Below are 17,487 nucleotides of genomic sequence, written 5' to 3'. Positions count from 1 at the left end.
ACAGGTTGATATTGTCAGTGAAGTTAATATCCATTCTTCCATTGTGCTCATGTGAGTAGAAAAACAACATTCTGTTGCAGGAGAAAGCACCCACCTATTAGCAATTCTTGCTATTGTAGTGGAGATGTAACTAAAAATAGATAAGAAGGTAGAATGAAAGTAGATTAGAAAATAGATTAAGCACATTAGATACGTAAAACAAAGAGAAGTGGGATGTATAAAAACAACTTGGGACAGAACTAGGTTAGACTACTTGTCATATATAGAGTGGAATATTCCATCCACTGAACAATGGACCTGCTAACTGAAAATGTCAATATTATTGATGGTGGTGGGTTCTGAAATCTCCTGTGGTTGTAACTGCAAGAGCTGACTGCTTGAATTTTGCTTCTGTACTTCCTGGCTTGCTTGCTTGTGCTTATAGACTTATAATAGACTATAAAAGGCAGTTTAACCCAAGGTTGGGGGACGAGCACTTTCTCTGGAGCATTCCAGGCTCTGGTTAACTGGTGAGATAAACTTCTCCTCTTTCTGCCCATCTTGGTCTCCATTTCATTATTGGCTATAACACTCTGTTGCTAAGTTGTTTTAGACTTGAACCTGTGAATTTCCAAAGTAGGTAAGAGTTCTGATAGCCTGCAGTCTAATTGACTCACTAAAGCAGCTAATCTATCAGTGCCTGGATTAGATCTCTGACACACTTCAAATATCACTGTCTCAGACAAAAGATATTTCCTATTTTCCAAAGCTATCATATCAACACAATCTTGGGCTGTAAGGGTCTTGCTTGATACGTTAACCTTGGAGATGTTGTGGCAGATTATACAAGATCATTTCCCCAGTGGTTAGAGCTGGACAGAGCCAGAGAGTAAGAACGAATGAAGTTCTTAATGAGTGCTGGTGATCCAACTGAATTTGGTTTTATAGACTCAGAGGCTCATTAGCAGTAGATTAAACCCAATGGTTCATGAACTCGGTAGATCTTATAGCAGAATAAGATATAAGTCAAAGCATGATCAAAGTCAAAGGTCTTCAGAATCATGAATATTATTAGACAGCTAGACTCAGGTTATTGACCTTCAACTAAGAGTCTAGGGGGAGTCTAGTTTAAAGATGTAGTGTTGTAAGAAGGATAGACCATTTAATAGTTAAATACAAAATGAATAATTATACCTTCTTCTGCCAGGCATCTGTCAGCTCCCCCTTGCCCATTTAAGTCTTAACAGAATTCAGGTCATAAGGGGTAAGAAAGAGGAAGCCAAAAATCTCTCGCTCTTTGCCCAGAATGTGAGGGTTTCATATTATGGTCTGTCTCCATACACAAATGTGATTGACACACATATGCAATAAGATTTGTATTCTTTATAAGTATGTAAAGGGATTCAAATTTTCACACAGGCTCTCTCTCTCTCTCTCTCTCTCTCTCTCTCACACACACACACACACACACACACACACACTGGATCTGTCAGATTCCCTATTGTACCAATATTTACTATATTGCACTGATTTGCTGGCTAAGAAGGAAAAGTCAATTTCCAAGGCTCCTGTCTGTCACATGTGGTTTGGAAATGCTTATGCATTCCAGATACACTCTGTGTACACTGGAGAATCCTATCCTATTTCTACTGGTTTGCATGCATGGATATCAATCTTATTTTCCCCACAGTGCCAAATGGAAATAAGTGAAAAACTAGCAGCCACAGTCACCATTAATCAATGTCTGTGTTATAAATTCACAGCTGTGATGATGGGGGGAATCCTTGTCTCTCAGCTCTAGTGCATCTATGACTTCTACTCTTTGATTTGCACATTCAATCATGACCCATGAAGCTGTTAAATAAAAATCATTGACTGCCACTCAAGAACCAATTTCTGACATCCACTCTAGTCAGACCCTCTGCGAGGAAGTGAGAGACACCGAGCAGTAGCCCTATTATAAGAAGCACAGACTCAGGGACTAAAGAGCTACCACCCAAGGTGTTAGCTGCTTTTGTAGAGGGTGTGTTATATGAAGTGTCATATGGAAACAAAAAGGATGCTTGCCAAAACTACACAGGAGAAGGTGAAATGGTGAATCCTGATGACTGATACTAATGGAAGGGAGGAAGAACTGGACAGTTTTCAAGAAAGTAGGAACACTATGTACAAAGACATTAACCTCATCAAGAACACATGTTTCAGAGACCTGAAAGAAATTGTCTGTGGCATGAGGCCAGCAGTAGAGCCAATAGAGAAAATAATTTGAAAACACATGAGAGAGAGGCATTCATTCTTGTAAACAATGCTAGTTTAATAGTCTACATTCTTATGTTATTCTATGAGGATTTTTGCTCACTAAGACTTGGTTCAGGGTCCACTATGCACTTTCTCCCTTACTGTTTCTCCCATCCCACCACTTATAATACGTGGAACATGATACCAATGAACTTAACCTCTAGCTACTGTAGCTGAGAGATGGTCTCTACGATGGTTCTCAACGATGAAAAGCCATTCCCTAGAGGGTGGGCTTAACTGATTGACTAAATTAAAATATTCTAGCAGCCATGGATTGTCATTACCAACATTACGTTTTGAAAAGACTGTGGCTTCCCTTTGGGGCAGATATATATATATATATATATATATATATATATATATATATATATATATATATTTAGTGATAGAGATACAGAGATAAAGGTAATATAGAAAGAAAGACCAGAACACTGCTCAGCTCAGGCTTTAGGCAGTGCTAGGAATTAAACACTGGAGCTCAGAGCTTCAGGCATGAAAGTCATTTGCATAACCATTATGCTGTCTCCACACCCCTCAAGCAATTTCTCTCTTGGATCATTTAGCTAATAACAGTAGGACAATGAGACAGCTCATAGTAAAGGCTGTGCGGTCATATACTGAGCCTATGTGAGCATCCCCCTGCCTGTGCATCTGTGAGCTTAGTTATAGACCCAAGTCCTGCCAACACCAGCATGAGTGAACTTAAAGTTCACTACTGCAGTAGTTCTCTCAAGGTCACAGATATGAGTTGATTATTATTTTATAACTATCTATTTATTTATTTTTTATTTATAAAATAAAAATATTGGCAAGACCACAGGATAAGAAGGGTACAATTCCATACAATTCCCACCACCAGAATTCCATATCCCATACCCTCCCTTGAAAGCTTTCCTATTCCTTATCCCTCTGGGAGTATGAACCTGGGATTATTATGGAGTGCAGAAGGTGAGAGGAGAACTATCTGTATTTTTGTATATGTGCCCATTTTTCCTAAGGTCCGGCCTTCCCTTCCTTTCTAAGTCACACCTACATTTATTGCTACTTCTGAATGTTCTTCCTTTTTTTCCTTTTCTCTTTCTAGGTCTTTGGGTCTTGATGGAATTAGAGTTCAGAGCCATCTAGTCATCTTCCCCTAGCATTGCTCCCCCTCTTGAGGCATTCTTTTTGGGGTGCAATAGGGGGAAGTTCTGGCTTCCGTAAATGCTTCTCCATTGAACATGGGCATTGGCAGGTTGATTCATACCCCCAGCCTCAATAAACAGTTTTTTCAAACAAGCTGAATTCTCAAAACTCTGTCTTGAGATGACTGCAACCTTGACCAATAACTTGACAGCAACCTTGTAATAGACTTTAAGTCAGTTACCTAGCTGCTACCCAAATGAAGAAAAAGTCACTGCATGTCGGTAAAATTGACAACACAGAGATACTTAACTAGTCTATGGCCATACCATCCTGAACATGCCCGATAGCCTCAGCAGTAGTTAACTAATAAACTATACTGGTGCTGTAGATTCCCATTTATGCAGAAGACTGGATTTCTTGAATACCTACTCGGGTGTATAGTATCAGCATTCCTCCCGAAACCCCTGGTTTTGTGATAAAAATTCTTTTTTAAAAAACTTATTTATTTATTCATTCATTCATTTATTCATTTATTTATTTATTTATTTTATAGAGACCGTCAGAAATTGAGAGGGGAGGGTGTGATAGAGAGGAAGAGAGGCAGAGAGACATCTGCAGCCCTGCTTCACCACTGGTAAAGTGGTGCTGACTGGGGGCTTGAACCTGGTTCCTTGTGCATTGTAACATGTGTGTTCAACCATGTGCACCACCACCAGGCCCCCTTGTGACAAGAATTCTACCTGCCAGGCATCTCATGTCTTGAAGAGGCAAACCCTGCTACCTACAATTTCTACAATTTCTTTTTTTAATTTTTTTTAAAAAAGTTATTTATTTATTTGTTATTGGATAGAGACAGAGAAATTGAGAAATAAGGGGGAGATAGAGAGGAAGAGAGGCAGAGAGACACCTTCAGACCTGCTTCACCGCCTGTGAAGCGACTCCCCTGCAGGTTGGGAGCCGGGAGCTTGAACCAGGATCTTAACCGGTCCTTGCACTTTGTGCCACATGTGCTTAACCCGCTGCGCTACCACCAGACTCCCGCTACATACAATTTCACTTAACAGAACAGATTGTCAGTAAACTTACTCATAGCCCACTCTAAACCAGCCATAGGGGGTCAGCCAAGCTGTAGCACAGATTCATGGACTTTGGATGCTCCCTTCCTCATCAGTGCTAACCTAGGGCAGCCAACACTATGAAGTCCTTGTACTTGCTGTGGCTGGGAATCCAAGAAACCTCCAACCAGATTACAACTACAGAGCTCCACAAAAAGACACACAGAGCTAATGTCTTTCTCACTCCCACATGAAACAATCATTGATTACATGACATGCCTTAGAAATGAACTGTTAAACTTGCTATATACACTGTCCAGGTGGGAACTAGTAGAAAAATAATGCATTTCTTAGGGAACATAAAGTTTTTGGCAGAGAATTTTTGGCAGTTCATATAATAGTGTTGACTGTAAGGCAGTGGTTTTATATGTGAAAAAGATTTTTAAAACCTTGTAAAGATATTAAATATTTACATAAAAGTTATGTAAGAAAGACATGCAAAATATCAAACCCAAGCATACCTTTTATAAATTGTTCCTCCCTTGCTTATTTCTTTTTCAGTAGTTTTTAGACCCATTTTAGTGATGAAGCACCTACTGTCTATATGGTATGCATTGAAACAATAGCATCACATCAACACAGACTAACAGGAAAAAAAGGGGGAACTGCATACCCCTGTCCCTGATGATTTTCCCCCTGGTATCCTGGGTTGAAGCTATCAGGAGCTGGAGGACTTGTCCCTAGAGGATGGGAGGATGTCCTTAGAGCCACTGCAGAGATGCCCACCAAGGGGGATGAGAACTTGAGCAGCACTGAAGTGGTCCGGTGGAAGAGGACATTAGGGTGAAGGGTCATATTGACAACCAGTGGGTTATGCTGGCATGACAGTTCATAGGTTCCTAAAGAGCAATAGGAGAGAATACACCATTTTATTATTATTATTATTTTTACTATTCCATTTGGGAACAGTGTACTGTTCTTTTTTTTTTAACTTGGAGAGATAAATGGTTCATAGTAAATATAGTTGTTTGTTAATGTAAAATTTCTCAATTTTCTGTAAAACACTCTCACACCCAGCCTAGGTCCTCCTTCACTATCATGCACCAGGACCCAGAAGCCTCCTCCCCCAACCCCACCCCACCCCAGAATCCTTTATTTTGGTACAATGCACCAAACCCAGTCCAGGTTCTGCTTTGTGTTCCCCTTTCTGTTCTTATCCCTCAACTTCTGTCCATGCGTGAGGTCATCCTATATTCATCCTTCTCTATGTCATGTAGTCATATCTATTATTCATTTGTCCTCTCATCAACTATATGATGCACACAAGGTCCTGTACAGGATCAGAGACAGACAGTAAGCTGGCTTCTGTGTCTACTGATAGTACTGATGATCCTGAATAACAGTCATACTCACCAAGAGAGTGATTGTTTCCATTGACATCGATCAGCTGGAGGTCCACTGTTGGCTGGCGATGTTTCCCAGGAACCAATCCAACAGATGTCAAGAAAATGAAGACTGCTGTGGCTACTTCTGGTCTATTGAAAGACACCTAGGGAAAAGCACATGCATATTAGAGCCAGTATTGCCACTGGACTAGCAAAGCATGTACCACACTATTTTCATACTTATCAGATAGCTCAGCATATATAAAGGCTGTTCTTTGCTCTCCTTTACAAATGAGGAATCCTATGGAGTGGGCACAAACTAATATCTAATGTCACAGAAAAAGTCAAAAACTACATGGAAAAAGAGATTCTTGTCTCTGCCTGCAGTGGGTAAGCTTCATGAGTGGGGAAGCAAGTGCTAAGAGTGTCTCTCTTTCTCCCTCTCTATCTTGCCTCCTCCTCTCAATTTCTCTCTGTCCTATCAAATACATAGTTAAAAGGAAGAAGAATAAAAAGAGATTATTTCTGTTTCTGAGCTTCACATATTTTTCTGAGACTTCTTACCTCAGTTGTCCCCCTCTACACGAACCCCTTCAGATAAAGGAAGAGAGAGGGATATTAAGACAGTAAGAAAGGGGTGTTAGGCAGTAGCTCCGTGGGTTAAGCCCACGTGGCACAAAGTGCAAGGACCAGACTAAAGATCCAGGTTTGAGAACCCGGCTCCCCACCTGTAGGGCAATAGCCTCACAAGCGGTGAAGCAGGTCTACAGGCGTCTATCTTTCTCTTCCCCTCTCTGTATTCCCCTCCTTTCTCCATTTCTCTCTGTCCTATCCAACAACAACTACATCAATAATAACAACAATAATAACTACAACAATAAAACAACAAGGGCAACAAAAGGGAAAATAAATATTTTTTTAAAAGCCAGGGGAGTCAGGTGGTAGCACAGCAAGTTAAGCGCACATGGCACGAAGCTCAAGGACCAGCATAAGGATCCTGTTCGAGCCCCGGCTCCCCACTTGAAATGGAGTTGCTTTACAGGTGGTGAAGCAGGTCTACAGGTGTCTATCTTTCTCTTCCCCTCTCTGTCTTCCCCTCCTCTCTCCATTTCTCTCTGCCTTATCTAAAAATGGCATCAATAATAGCAATAATAACTACAAGGGCAACAAAAGGGAATATATATGACGGCGAGAAAGAGAGATTCCACAATACTGACATACACATCACTGACAAAGCTTCCTTTTTGTATGGTGTTTCTTTAGTGGCCAGGGGCTTGAACCCAGGTCCTTGTATATGGTAACATTTGTACTCTATTGGATACTATGTCTCTTGATGCTCTAAATGGTTCCATTTTTAAAGTTTCTTAAAAAGACCAAACAGACCATTGTTGAAACATCAAACTGAAACACGCACACACGCACACGCACACGCACACGCACACGCACACACACACACACACACACACCATATATTCTCCCCAAAATGATAAAAAGAGAACAAGATAATCACCAAGCTAATAGTTTGGGCTGAACTGTTCTCAGCTCTTAAACCAATACAACTAATTATCCTTCCTTATCTTCCTTGTACACCCTAAAAGTTTTATCTGGATATCTCCCTTAGCATGTGAACTATGACATGGAAGAGTGGCTATTTCAGAGTCTGCTGCTCCTGGGACAAGTTTATTTTTAAGTTTTTCTCTTAATGCTCTGAATATATATATGTATATATATACATATATATATGTGTGTGTGTATATATATGTGTGTATATATACATGTACATATACATATCCTATCAACAGCTATAAAATGAACAACACAGAGGCAGGAAAAATTCAGTTAGTTACAAGAAACAGTTCTAGGTGCCTGAACAGATTAGCATAAAAGTTGTCTTAGAAGTAAATAAATGAAGTTTTTATCTCTGGAAGTCCTTTATTATAAATAAATCTTTTGGGTTGGGTGGTGTTACACCTGGTTGCACACACATATTATAATGCAAAAGAACATGGATTTGAGCCCCTGGCCCCCATGCTCAGGTGGGGGTGGGGGTTCATAGCAGTAGCAATGCTACAGGTGCTACTCTTTCTCTCTCCCTATCTCTATCTTTCCTCTTGATTTCTCTCTGTGTCTATCCAATAAAAAAGTATAGCCCAGACAGATGACCCCACCAATGTGTCCTGAAGCTCCGCTTCCCCAGAACCCCATCCCACTAGGGAAAGAGAGAGGCAGATTGGGAGTATGGATCGACCTGTCAATGCCCATGTTCAGTGGGGAAACAATTAAAGAAGCCAGACCTTCAGCCTTCTGCATCCCACAATAACCTTAGGTCCATACTCCCAGAAGGATAAAGAATAGGAAAACTATCAAGGGAGTGGATGGGATACGGAGTTCTGGTAGTGGGAATTGTGTGGAGGTGTACCCCTCTTATCCTATGGTTTTCTCAGTGTTTCATATATATATATATACACACACACACATATGTGTGTGTGTGTGTGTGTGTGTAGCCAAGGTGTAGCTATTTCAATATATGTAACAATCCTCTCAAGACAAGGCACAATGACTACTATGATCTGAAAGAAGCAGTAAACATAAATCAAGGAAGAAAAATCCAAGATGTGAGGAGATCAAGAAAAGTGACAACTTTACTTACACTAGTTTTGTACTAGCTTGAAAAAGGCAATTGTATTAGTCTATTGCATGAGTAGTATAAGAATTAATTTGAATATTATTTCTATAAAAGAGAGAAATGATAACTTGACATTAGAAGGGCAGTATCAAAATATATTTTAGAAAATGTGGGACTATGTGAAAGCTTGGTATTGCTTAGGGAAGCTCTCCCATCCTTGGATGGAGGTCTGGAAGACACCTCATTTTTTAGCCTCTATCCTCATAGAGATGAGCCAAGAGGGAAAAGTCTCTCAGACTCAGCTTCTCCTTGTTAGTCTCTCAAGCTCACAGAAATCCTACAGGCCTCTCACACTTAGTTCTCCCTGCTAGCAAGCCAAAATGGTTGCCTGCTTTAAGGTTTACTCAAAGTTCATGGTAGTCACTCAAAGTTCACACATACACTTCACCTTTTGATCACAAAGGAGAACACACTCTATCATACACCTCCCCATCACTAGACAGAGAAACCCCCAAATCTTATTTCCTTGTGATCTTTGATATCTATGATTTACATCAACTTTGTTTTTCTTCTCTCTATCTCACCTTACTGGTTTAACCCCTATGCTTCTCTCAAATTCCTTTGGATAATTAACCTGCCTGCATCATGGAGACTCATCATTTTGACCTTTATGTATGGCATCAATTCTTGTCATACCAGCCCCCTACCATAGGGGTAAGTTGACCTTTAAGAAACCTGTAATTTCTGACATATTTGAAAAATGTTCTTTGTTTAACTTTCTATATAATCCCAAACCCATCTTCAAATAAAGGATTGTTTGTACCAGAATACTCCCTGATGCCTCTTTTCTGAATCTCTGGGCCCTTTAGAGCCAGAGAGGGAGGGTTGGTGACTTATCTCCTGGCTGGATCCACTCCATGGGAGTGCCAGCAAGAAAAGTAGTGTTTCTTGAGATAGAGGCCTGGTCTCAAGAGTGAGGAACTGCCTGCAAAGTTAGCAAAGGGCTTTAAGACAGAGAAAACTGATTATCTAGATTGCTAGACTAATCCGTAGATAGATACGGATGGATGGATGGATGGATGGATGGATGGATGGATGGATGAATGGATGGATGAATGGATGGATGGATAGACTGACTATCAGTGAGAAGAGGAAAATCAGAGCCACACTCAGTTTCTCTCTTGTCCAAAACCAATAAAATAACCATGAGATCTAATCTCGAGCCACCAGTGTTGGGGGGGAAGGGGTTAAGACTAAAAGAATGTTTCCCTAATACAATACTGTTTGGGCTTTAAAAAAAACAAACTCTCTTCCATCTGCCTGCTGGTTATAGACACACTCAATAGGATCCCACAGCAAGCATTTCAACTTCCAGGTCATCCTTTGTGGTGGTCACTGGATAGAAGACTCTGAAACCATACCACAAACTTGAGAAGAATCTTCCCTGAGGTTTGAAAATGCTTTTGGTTAGTTACTGGGCTGCTAGTTTTTCTGTGTCTTTCCATTTTCACTCAGCTATGGCACTTCCTGATTCCAAAGTGAATGGGGCAGGTTCTGGAACAGGATGGGAGGATTCAACATTCTTTTGTACACTTTCCAGTTTGCCAAGTATGATCACATGTCTCACTGGAGTCTCCATGAGTCTCATTCAGTTTTTATTCCTATGTGAGATTTTTGTACCAAATTGTGCCTGAGTATAAAGGTTGGATTATAGAAGAGGAAACCAAGATTCTGAGAGTTTAAGTGACTTTCCTCAGGTAAATGCTAGAGAGGTGGCAACCTGATTCTTTGTTCTATTGACTGGTCAATGGTTATTAACTTAAAGTAAGTAGGAAGTCACAAATTTCTTGGCATTTGTGCTTTCTCTTTCCCTGTACAATGAAGTAACATAAACACTTACGCATTAGCTTATACAAGTTCAGAGAGCAGAGACAACATCTTGAAAGCCATTTATAGACCAATTAGGGGGTCAGCAGAAGTAAGACTAAGAACTCGTATGCTACTAGTTGAATTATATGTCATTTATAGAGATGAAGTTCTATCAAATATTGGCAATTTGACAATGTTCACCTGCTAATTTCTAGTGTTACTCTCCCTGTACATGTAAGAATATGAATAACATATAGGAGTGTATGTGGTTCTTTTTGCAGAAAAAAATAAGGTCGATTTTTCATTCTGTGGAATGAAGAGAGAATCACCTTCACTGTCAAGAGGAGACATTCAGAAATAGTGGTTCAGCAGATCATTGGGTGAGTATGGATCAGAATCAGCTCAGGGACTCATTTCTTCGAAGAACAGTTCCCCATCTGTGCTTTTAGACATCAAAGTGAGGTCTGCATAGACTGGAAACTGGTCTTGGGAATATTAGTATATTAGGATTTACAAGAAGAACCAAAGAGGGTAAACCCAAGTCTGGATGTGGCACCCAGATCCCCTCCTTCATAAGCAGCACCTGGGAAAATCTCCTTCCAAACTGCCCTTAGGAAGAAAATCTCCACAAGGTGATGACCTCCCGAAGATCATGGGTGCTGTGAGTGGTATACAAGGTGGGATATCTCTGAAGAACCATCTCATCTCCTGTGGGATGCTTATCCTTCCTGGGGAAGTTGACAGCTTCACTTCTCCCTCTGTCCCATCCTTTGTCTTTTTCTGCTGCAACCAGGGACTGATCCCAAGGATCACACAGAATAAGCTTTCTATATACAGATCTTCATTTCAGAGTCTGAGGACCTGGGAGACTCCACTTAAAACAAAATCTGAGTACAGTTTGAGTAAAGATGTTATGAAATACAGATGGAGAAGGTTCTCCTGGGACCAAGAATGAAAGTGAGAGAAGTGAAAGGATGATGGAATTCCATACAGAGCTTAGCAAGCTTTCATCCTGGTTGAAAAAAAAAACAAACAACTAACCTAATGATTCATGAAGCTTAGTGTCTATCAAGGTGTCATGTCTAGGGCCTGCAAAAGTTTCCATGGAAAATCAATATAAAGATAGACTAGTAGCAACGAAAATAGGTAAGCGGAAAATGCCTTGACTTCTGTGGATAAACAATGTGGCTACTGGGAGAAGGAGTTTGTCTTTTGACACATTGGGCTAGTTTTTAATGGAAATTAAAAGTATCTATACACAATCATTTTTGCTTTGCAGGACTCCCAGGGAATTCAGAGATCCATGTAGGTTAATTTTATATACAGGAGACTTGATTTTGAAGCACAAGACACATTTAGAAAGTTAAATCATGTGCATTAAAATAGTTCTGAAAAATTTCCATCATCTTAAATAGAATGTGCTGTACTTTACTAACTTATCACTTGGTAAACTGGGAAGCTTCACTCTGAGCAACAATTTACTTGTGCTAAGATAGCAATCCTTTACAGTTGTGCTCCTCTAATCACACTTGTATGTGTATGCAAATCAACTACCAGTGCAGAGCCTAGTTAAAAAGCAACACAGCTAAGATTGAAGGAATATATACTCAGAACTGAAGTCTATGCATTAAAAAGCTTGAAATATAGAAACAGTCTGGGAGTATGGATTGACTTGCCAATGCCCATGTCCAGCAGAAAAGCAATTACAGAAGCCAGAACTCCCACCTTCTATACCCCATAAAGATCTTTGGTCCATACTCCCAGAGGGATAAAGAATAGGAAAGATTCAAATGGAGGGGATGGGATATGGAACTCTGGTAGTGGGAATTGTTTGGAATTGAACTCCTATTATCCCACAATTTTGCTGATCATTATTAAATCAATAATAATAATAATAATAATAATCATCATCATCATCTAATAAGCAGGGCTGGCTAATTCCCAGATAATGTTTGTACTTTGGGGCATCAACCATGTTTTAAATAACACAGTTCTAAAGGTATCACAAGACATACTGATATTTAGTAGTCTCAGACAGCAATGCTTTTATTGACTATGCTCATCCTTTGAAAGGTCTCTACCAAGTTTCAAAGAGTAATCAAGCGGTGGCTCACCCAGCAGAGTGTACACATTACCATTTGCGAGGACCTGAGTTCAAGTCTCTGATCCTGACCTGCAGGGAGGAAGCTTTATGATTGGTAGAGCAGTGCTGCTACAGGTATTTCTCTTTTTCTCTGTTTCTTTTTGCCTTTCTTTCTTCCCATTTCTATGTCTCTGTGTCTCTTACCCTCGTTTAGAAAGAAAGAAATGAAGAAAGAAGAAGGAGAGAGAGAGAGAGAAAAGGAGAGGGAGAGAGATAGTTACTAGAAGGTGGAAGACACGAATAAGCACATATACTACAGTGTACAAAGGCCTGGTTCAAGCCCCCCCACCCCAGTCCCCCACTTCCAGGGAGAAAGCCTTACAATCAGTGAATCAGTGCTGCAGATGTTTCTCTTTCCCTTTAAATCCCCTCTTTCCCTCTTGATTTCTCTGTCTCTATCCAATAAATAAGTGATAATAAAAGAAATTTTAAAAAGAAAGAGGAAAAAGGTCTAAAAAGAATGCAGAGTTAGATGTATACTGACTCTTAAGATAGATTTATATGAAATCATTTGATAGGTGGGATGCATTGGATCGACCTTCTCGTGGTGCATCCCGTGAGTACCCATTTATTGGGGAAACTGAGGATCCTTCCTAGCCGACTGAATCCACATTGATCCCAGTCACTTTCAAAGCCAGCAACAAGCAGACATCAGGCTCAACCTGACGCTGTTGACTGGCGATGGAAGAAGGGCAAACGCTAGAAGAAGAAGAATTTGATAAGTTAGTGGTAAAATCACAACTTACAATACCTTTCTCTAAGTACTTCATTTTCCCTGTTTCTAACCCTGTTATCCATTTCCTATAACAGAGTGAACTTTCAGACATGGAATACTGTTAGAATTCTATGTAAAATAAATAGGCTTTAACAAAAATATCTTGTTGATATTCTCCTGAACAAAGTCAAATAAGTCATTTTGGTAACTTAAATTTGTACCTTCTACAAATAACTTTTTTGAGAAAATGAGGAAAAAGATCTGTAAATGCTTGTGTATCCAAATGAACACACATGGATAAATGATAGTGGTGGGCTGTGCCTTTTTGCCAGCTATGGGATAAAGCACATATCTCTTAAAAGGGCTGGTTGTTAATTCTGAATGAATAAAGGTTTACTCTTTAATACCTCTTAATACAATGTTCAGGAAGAAGAGAAAAAAATCCCTCTCATAATGTTACAATATAATGCTTTATTAAGAAAAAAATTGTACTAGAAATAAATAAACATAATATCATAAAAGAAAAATCCACCCTTAAAAAAAAAGCAGTATTTTGGAGGAGGCAAGATGGCGACTTACAAACAGCAGCTGACGTGAGCTCCAACAAGCAGCAGCTTGTGACCTGGGATTCTCTGGATAGGGTTCTAGATACTAGCATGATGCTGACCAGACTTCCCTGGACAGACAACACCACCAATGTGTCCTGGAGCTCTGCTTCCCCAGAGCCCTTCCCCACTAGGGAAAGTGACAGATAGGCTGGGAGTATGGATTGACCTGTCAACACCCATGTTCAGTGGGGAAACAGTTACAGAAGCCAGACCTTCAACCTTCTGCATCTCACAATGACCTTGGGTCCATACTCCCAGAGGGTTAAAGAATAGGAAAGCTATTCAGGAGAGGGGATGGGATACGGAGTTCTGGTGGTGGGAATTGTGTGAAGTTGTACCCCTCTTATCCTATGGTTTAGTCAATGTTTCCTTTTTATAAATAAAAAATTAAATGAAGAAAGAAAAAAAAAGTAGTTTTAAGAGTTATACAGCTGAATGGATAGTGAAAACACTATATTTCAATATATCTAGACTACAATGAAAATAGTTTTTAGAGGGCTGGCAAAATATCTCTCTTGGATAGTGTATGGCTTTGTCCTGTACCTGGCCTCCACTGAAGGGAGCTCCAGTGCTGGGGTCTTATTTATTTCCTTTCTGTCTCTATTTTTTTTTTTAAAGTGGTCCTTAAAGGATAAAATTGAAGAGTACTGAACACAAATTATCCAGGGGGCCGGGCGGTGACACACTGGATTAAGAGCACATAGTATGAAGTGCAAGGACCCATGCAAAGATCACGGTTTGAGCCCCCAGTTCCTCACTTGCAGGGAGGTCGCTTCAAAAGCAGTGAAGCAGGTCTGCAGATGTCTATCTTTATCTCTCCCTCTCTGTCTCCTTCCTTTCAATTTCTCTCTGTCCTATCCAATAAAACAGAAAAAAAAAAATGACTGCTAGGAGCAGTGGATCCCTATTGCGGGCACCGAGCCCCAGCAATAACCCTGGAGGTAAAAAAACAAAACAAAACAAAAAAAGCTAGGCATTTAACACAATAAGCTAGAGAAGAACACTAGTGGAAATTTAGATTAACAGGAAAGACAAAACAATAAAGGTAGGCTAGACATCAGCAAATTTAAGAACACTTGTAAGGAAAAGAGAGACAAAATGGAAAGTTGTTCTTTAAAGAAACTGTACACAAGAAAACTAGGAAAAGAACTTTCAAAAACAGTGACTGTAAAGGGGAGGACAACTATAACCAGAAGAGAGATGAAATGCTGTGAGGGGGAAGCTTTATTTAGTGATTTCATGTTGTTTTTTTTCCCTAAAATAGCTAAGGATGCTTCATTCATCATCCAGCAGAAAATATTCCTAATTTCTCCATAAAATTTTCTTAATTTATTGTTTATTTAGAAATTTATTGTTCAATTACATTTAAAAATTGCAAATATCAGAGCTAGGTGGTGGCACACCTGGCTTCATGCACATGTTACAGTGCACAAGGACCCAGGTTCGATCCCCTGGTGCATACCTGCAGGGGGAAAGCTTTGCAAGTGGTGAAGCAGGGCTGCAGGTGTCTCTGTTTCTCCCCTTCTCTATCCTTCCCTTTCCTCTCAATTTCTGGCTGTCTCTATCCAATAAATAAAGATAATAAAAATTTAAAAATAATTTATTTTTAAATAACAAAGAAAAGGGATAATCCTCCATCCATCTCCTATATCTTCTAGATATCTGTTATTCTCTTCCTACCTCAGTATTATTGAGGTATAAAGAAACCTACTGTTTCATTTCAATCATGATTTATTTGTTGAGATTTCTCCGCCTTCCTTGGCAAATGGTCTTACTTACTTATATATTGTTAGTGGTTGCTTTCACTATTATAACAGTAGGTTTAAATGGTTGTGACAGATTATATGACTGAGACACTCTAAAACATTTTTTTTTAAATCTAGCACTTAAAACCTCAGTGTTTCAAATAAGTTGACTTTGAATTTGTATCCTATTTGCATCTCTACTAGCTATTTTACCTAAAATTCTCCAAACTTTCATATCACTGTTTTTAGAATGGGGGGGGGGGACTGCATCTCTTGCCAGTTGGGAGATAGTTCAACTGGTAAAAGTACTGGCCTTACATGCCTACGATTCCTGTTCCCTAGCACTGCATAAACCTGAGATGTATGTGCCCCCATTCTCTCCCCGTCTCCTCTCTCTCCCTCTGTCATGTATAATACATAAAATAAATCTTAAAAAAAATCACATATCTGACAGAGAACCTGTATGAGAATAAATAATACTGTATCTGAAACAACATAAATCTCAATAAATGTATTTCTTATCTCAGTATAGGTTTCTTTCCCAGTGCCCGGTGCAAGGGGATTTTCAACTTGCAACTTCAGTCAATTAAATGTGCATTGCATTTTCTGCTGAAGAATCCTGTGCAGTGTTTGGCTAGTTGAACCCAAACAAAGAAAGGGAGGAAATTATGGTTAACAGGCTTTGGGCTTTATGTAACAAGGGTTTCCAGGCATAATTTCCAAGTCCATAATTTATTTTATTTTTTTCTAAATGTTTTTTTTATATTTACTTATTTTCCCTTTTGTTGCCCTTGTTGTTTTTCATTATTGTTGTAGTCATTGTTGTTGTTATTGATGTTGTTGTTAGGACAGAGAGAAAAGGAGAGGGGAGGGGGAATGGGGGGGGAGAGAAAGATAAGACACCTGCAGACCTGCTTTACCACTGGTGAAGAGACTCCCCTGGAGGTGGGGAGCCGGGGGCTCTAACCAGGATCCTTATGCTGGTCCTTGTGCTTTGTGCCATATGTGCTTAACCCGTTGTGCTACCGCCCAACTCCCCATAATTTATAACTGATGTGGAATACCCTGGTATTTAGAGTACGATGAGCATGGGATGGTTTCTGTTAGGATTGCTAACTGGTCCAGCTTGAGTGAGACTATTCCAAATTGGAGAAATTTTAGAATAGCTCACAAAGTAAATATGAACGTATGATTCTGAATAGGTTGATGGGCTTCCTGTGAAACCAAACAAGTGCTTAACTGAATGTCTGCTTCTGGAGTTGCTTCACTTATTGTCAGGATTGCTTTGATTCAAAGCACTTTTGGGAAGGATCATACCTTCTGTTTCTTTATCTAACTTTCAAATAAATTTACAGTATATAATTAAGCTGGTATAGGAGGTTCATAGATAAACAGTCTTGGAAAAATTCTGGAGAGTCCATAAAGTAGGTAGAAGACCTTTCCTTCCCATTTCACATATGCTTCAGTCAATTTTCTTGCTCATGTCACAGTCCCCTGCTGATTTCCAGTGCTGATTCCTGAGCTTGGCATAATATAGACGCTTAATGAATGCTGACTGAGGAGGACAACATAGCATAGAGAAATAAACATAGGACTAGAGTCAAGAGGCTGTGATCTCCAGACTTACCCTTTTATTCCTGAATGATGTAGTAAAAGCACCCTAAATTTTGTATTCTTATATCTTTCAGTTGTTCAAAAAGAAAGTATACACTTTGCCAAACCACAGAGCTATTGTGTGAATAAAATAAAAGGCACACAGGAAAGCATCTTGTAAACTATAAATGGCTTTAAATGTGATCAGCACTGTAAATCATAGAAATAATCTTTCTTTAAGGTTGAGTAAGAAAAATTTCCTGTATATTGTTCTGTTGACTCAAGATTTCAAAATAAATAAATAAAAACTAAGAAATTATCTCAGTGGACTGAAAAAGATTTAAAC

At 39.5% G+C, this 17,487-nt stretch overlaps 1 protein-coding gene across 6 annotated transcripts in view; it reads right to left on the bottom strand.

The window, feature by feature from the left end:
- The window catches only part of PAPPA2 (pappalysin 2), a 248,569-nt gene that overhangs the window by 80,927 nt on the left and 150,155 nt on the right, over window positions 1–17,487 (bottom strand). For all 6 annotated transcript variants that reach the window (XM_060197727.1, XM_060197724.1, XM_060197725.1 and 3 more), the window contains 2 exons: window positions 5,871–6,006; window positions 5,131–5,356 (listed from right to left, as the gene is read on the bottom strand). In XM_060197727.1, coding sequence (XP_060053710.1) covers window positions 5,131–5,356; window positions 5,871–6,006 — 362 coding nt within the window. The remainder of the gene's footprint in view (window positions 1–5,130; window positions 5,357–5,870; window positions 6,007–17,487) is intronic.

Source organism: Erinaceus europaeus, chromosome 9 (genome assembly GCF_950295315.1).
Source record: "Erinaceus europaeus chromosome 9, mEriEur2.1, whole genome shotgun sequence".
Lineage (NCBI taxonomy): Eukaryota > Metazoa > Chordata > Mammalia > Eulipotyphla > Erinaceidae > Erinaceus > Erinaceus europaeus.
Note: the sequence above shows the minus strand (reverse complement) of the source record. Positions and strands in the feature narration are given on the sequence as shown.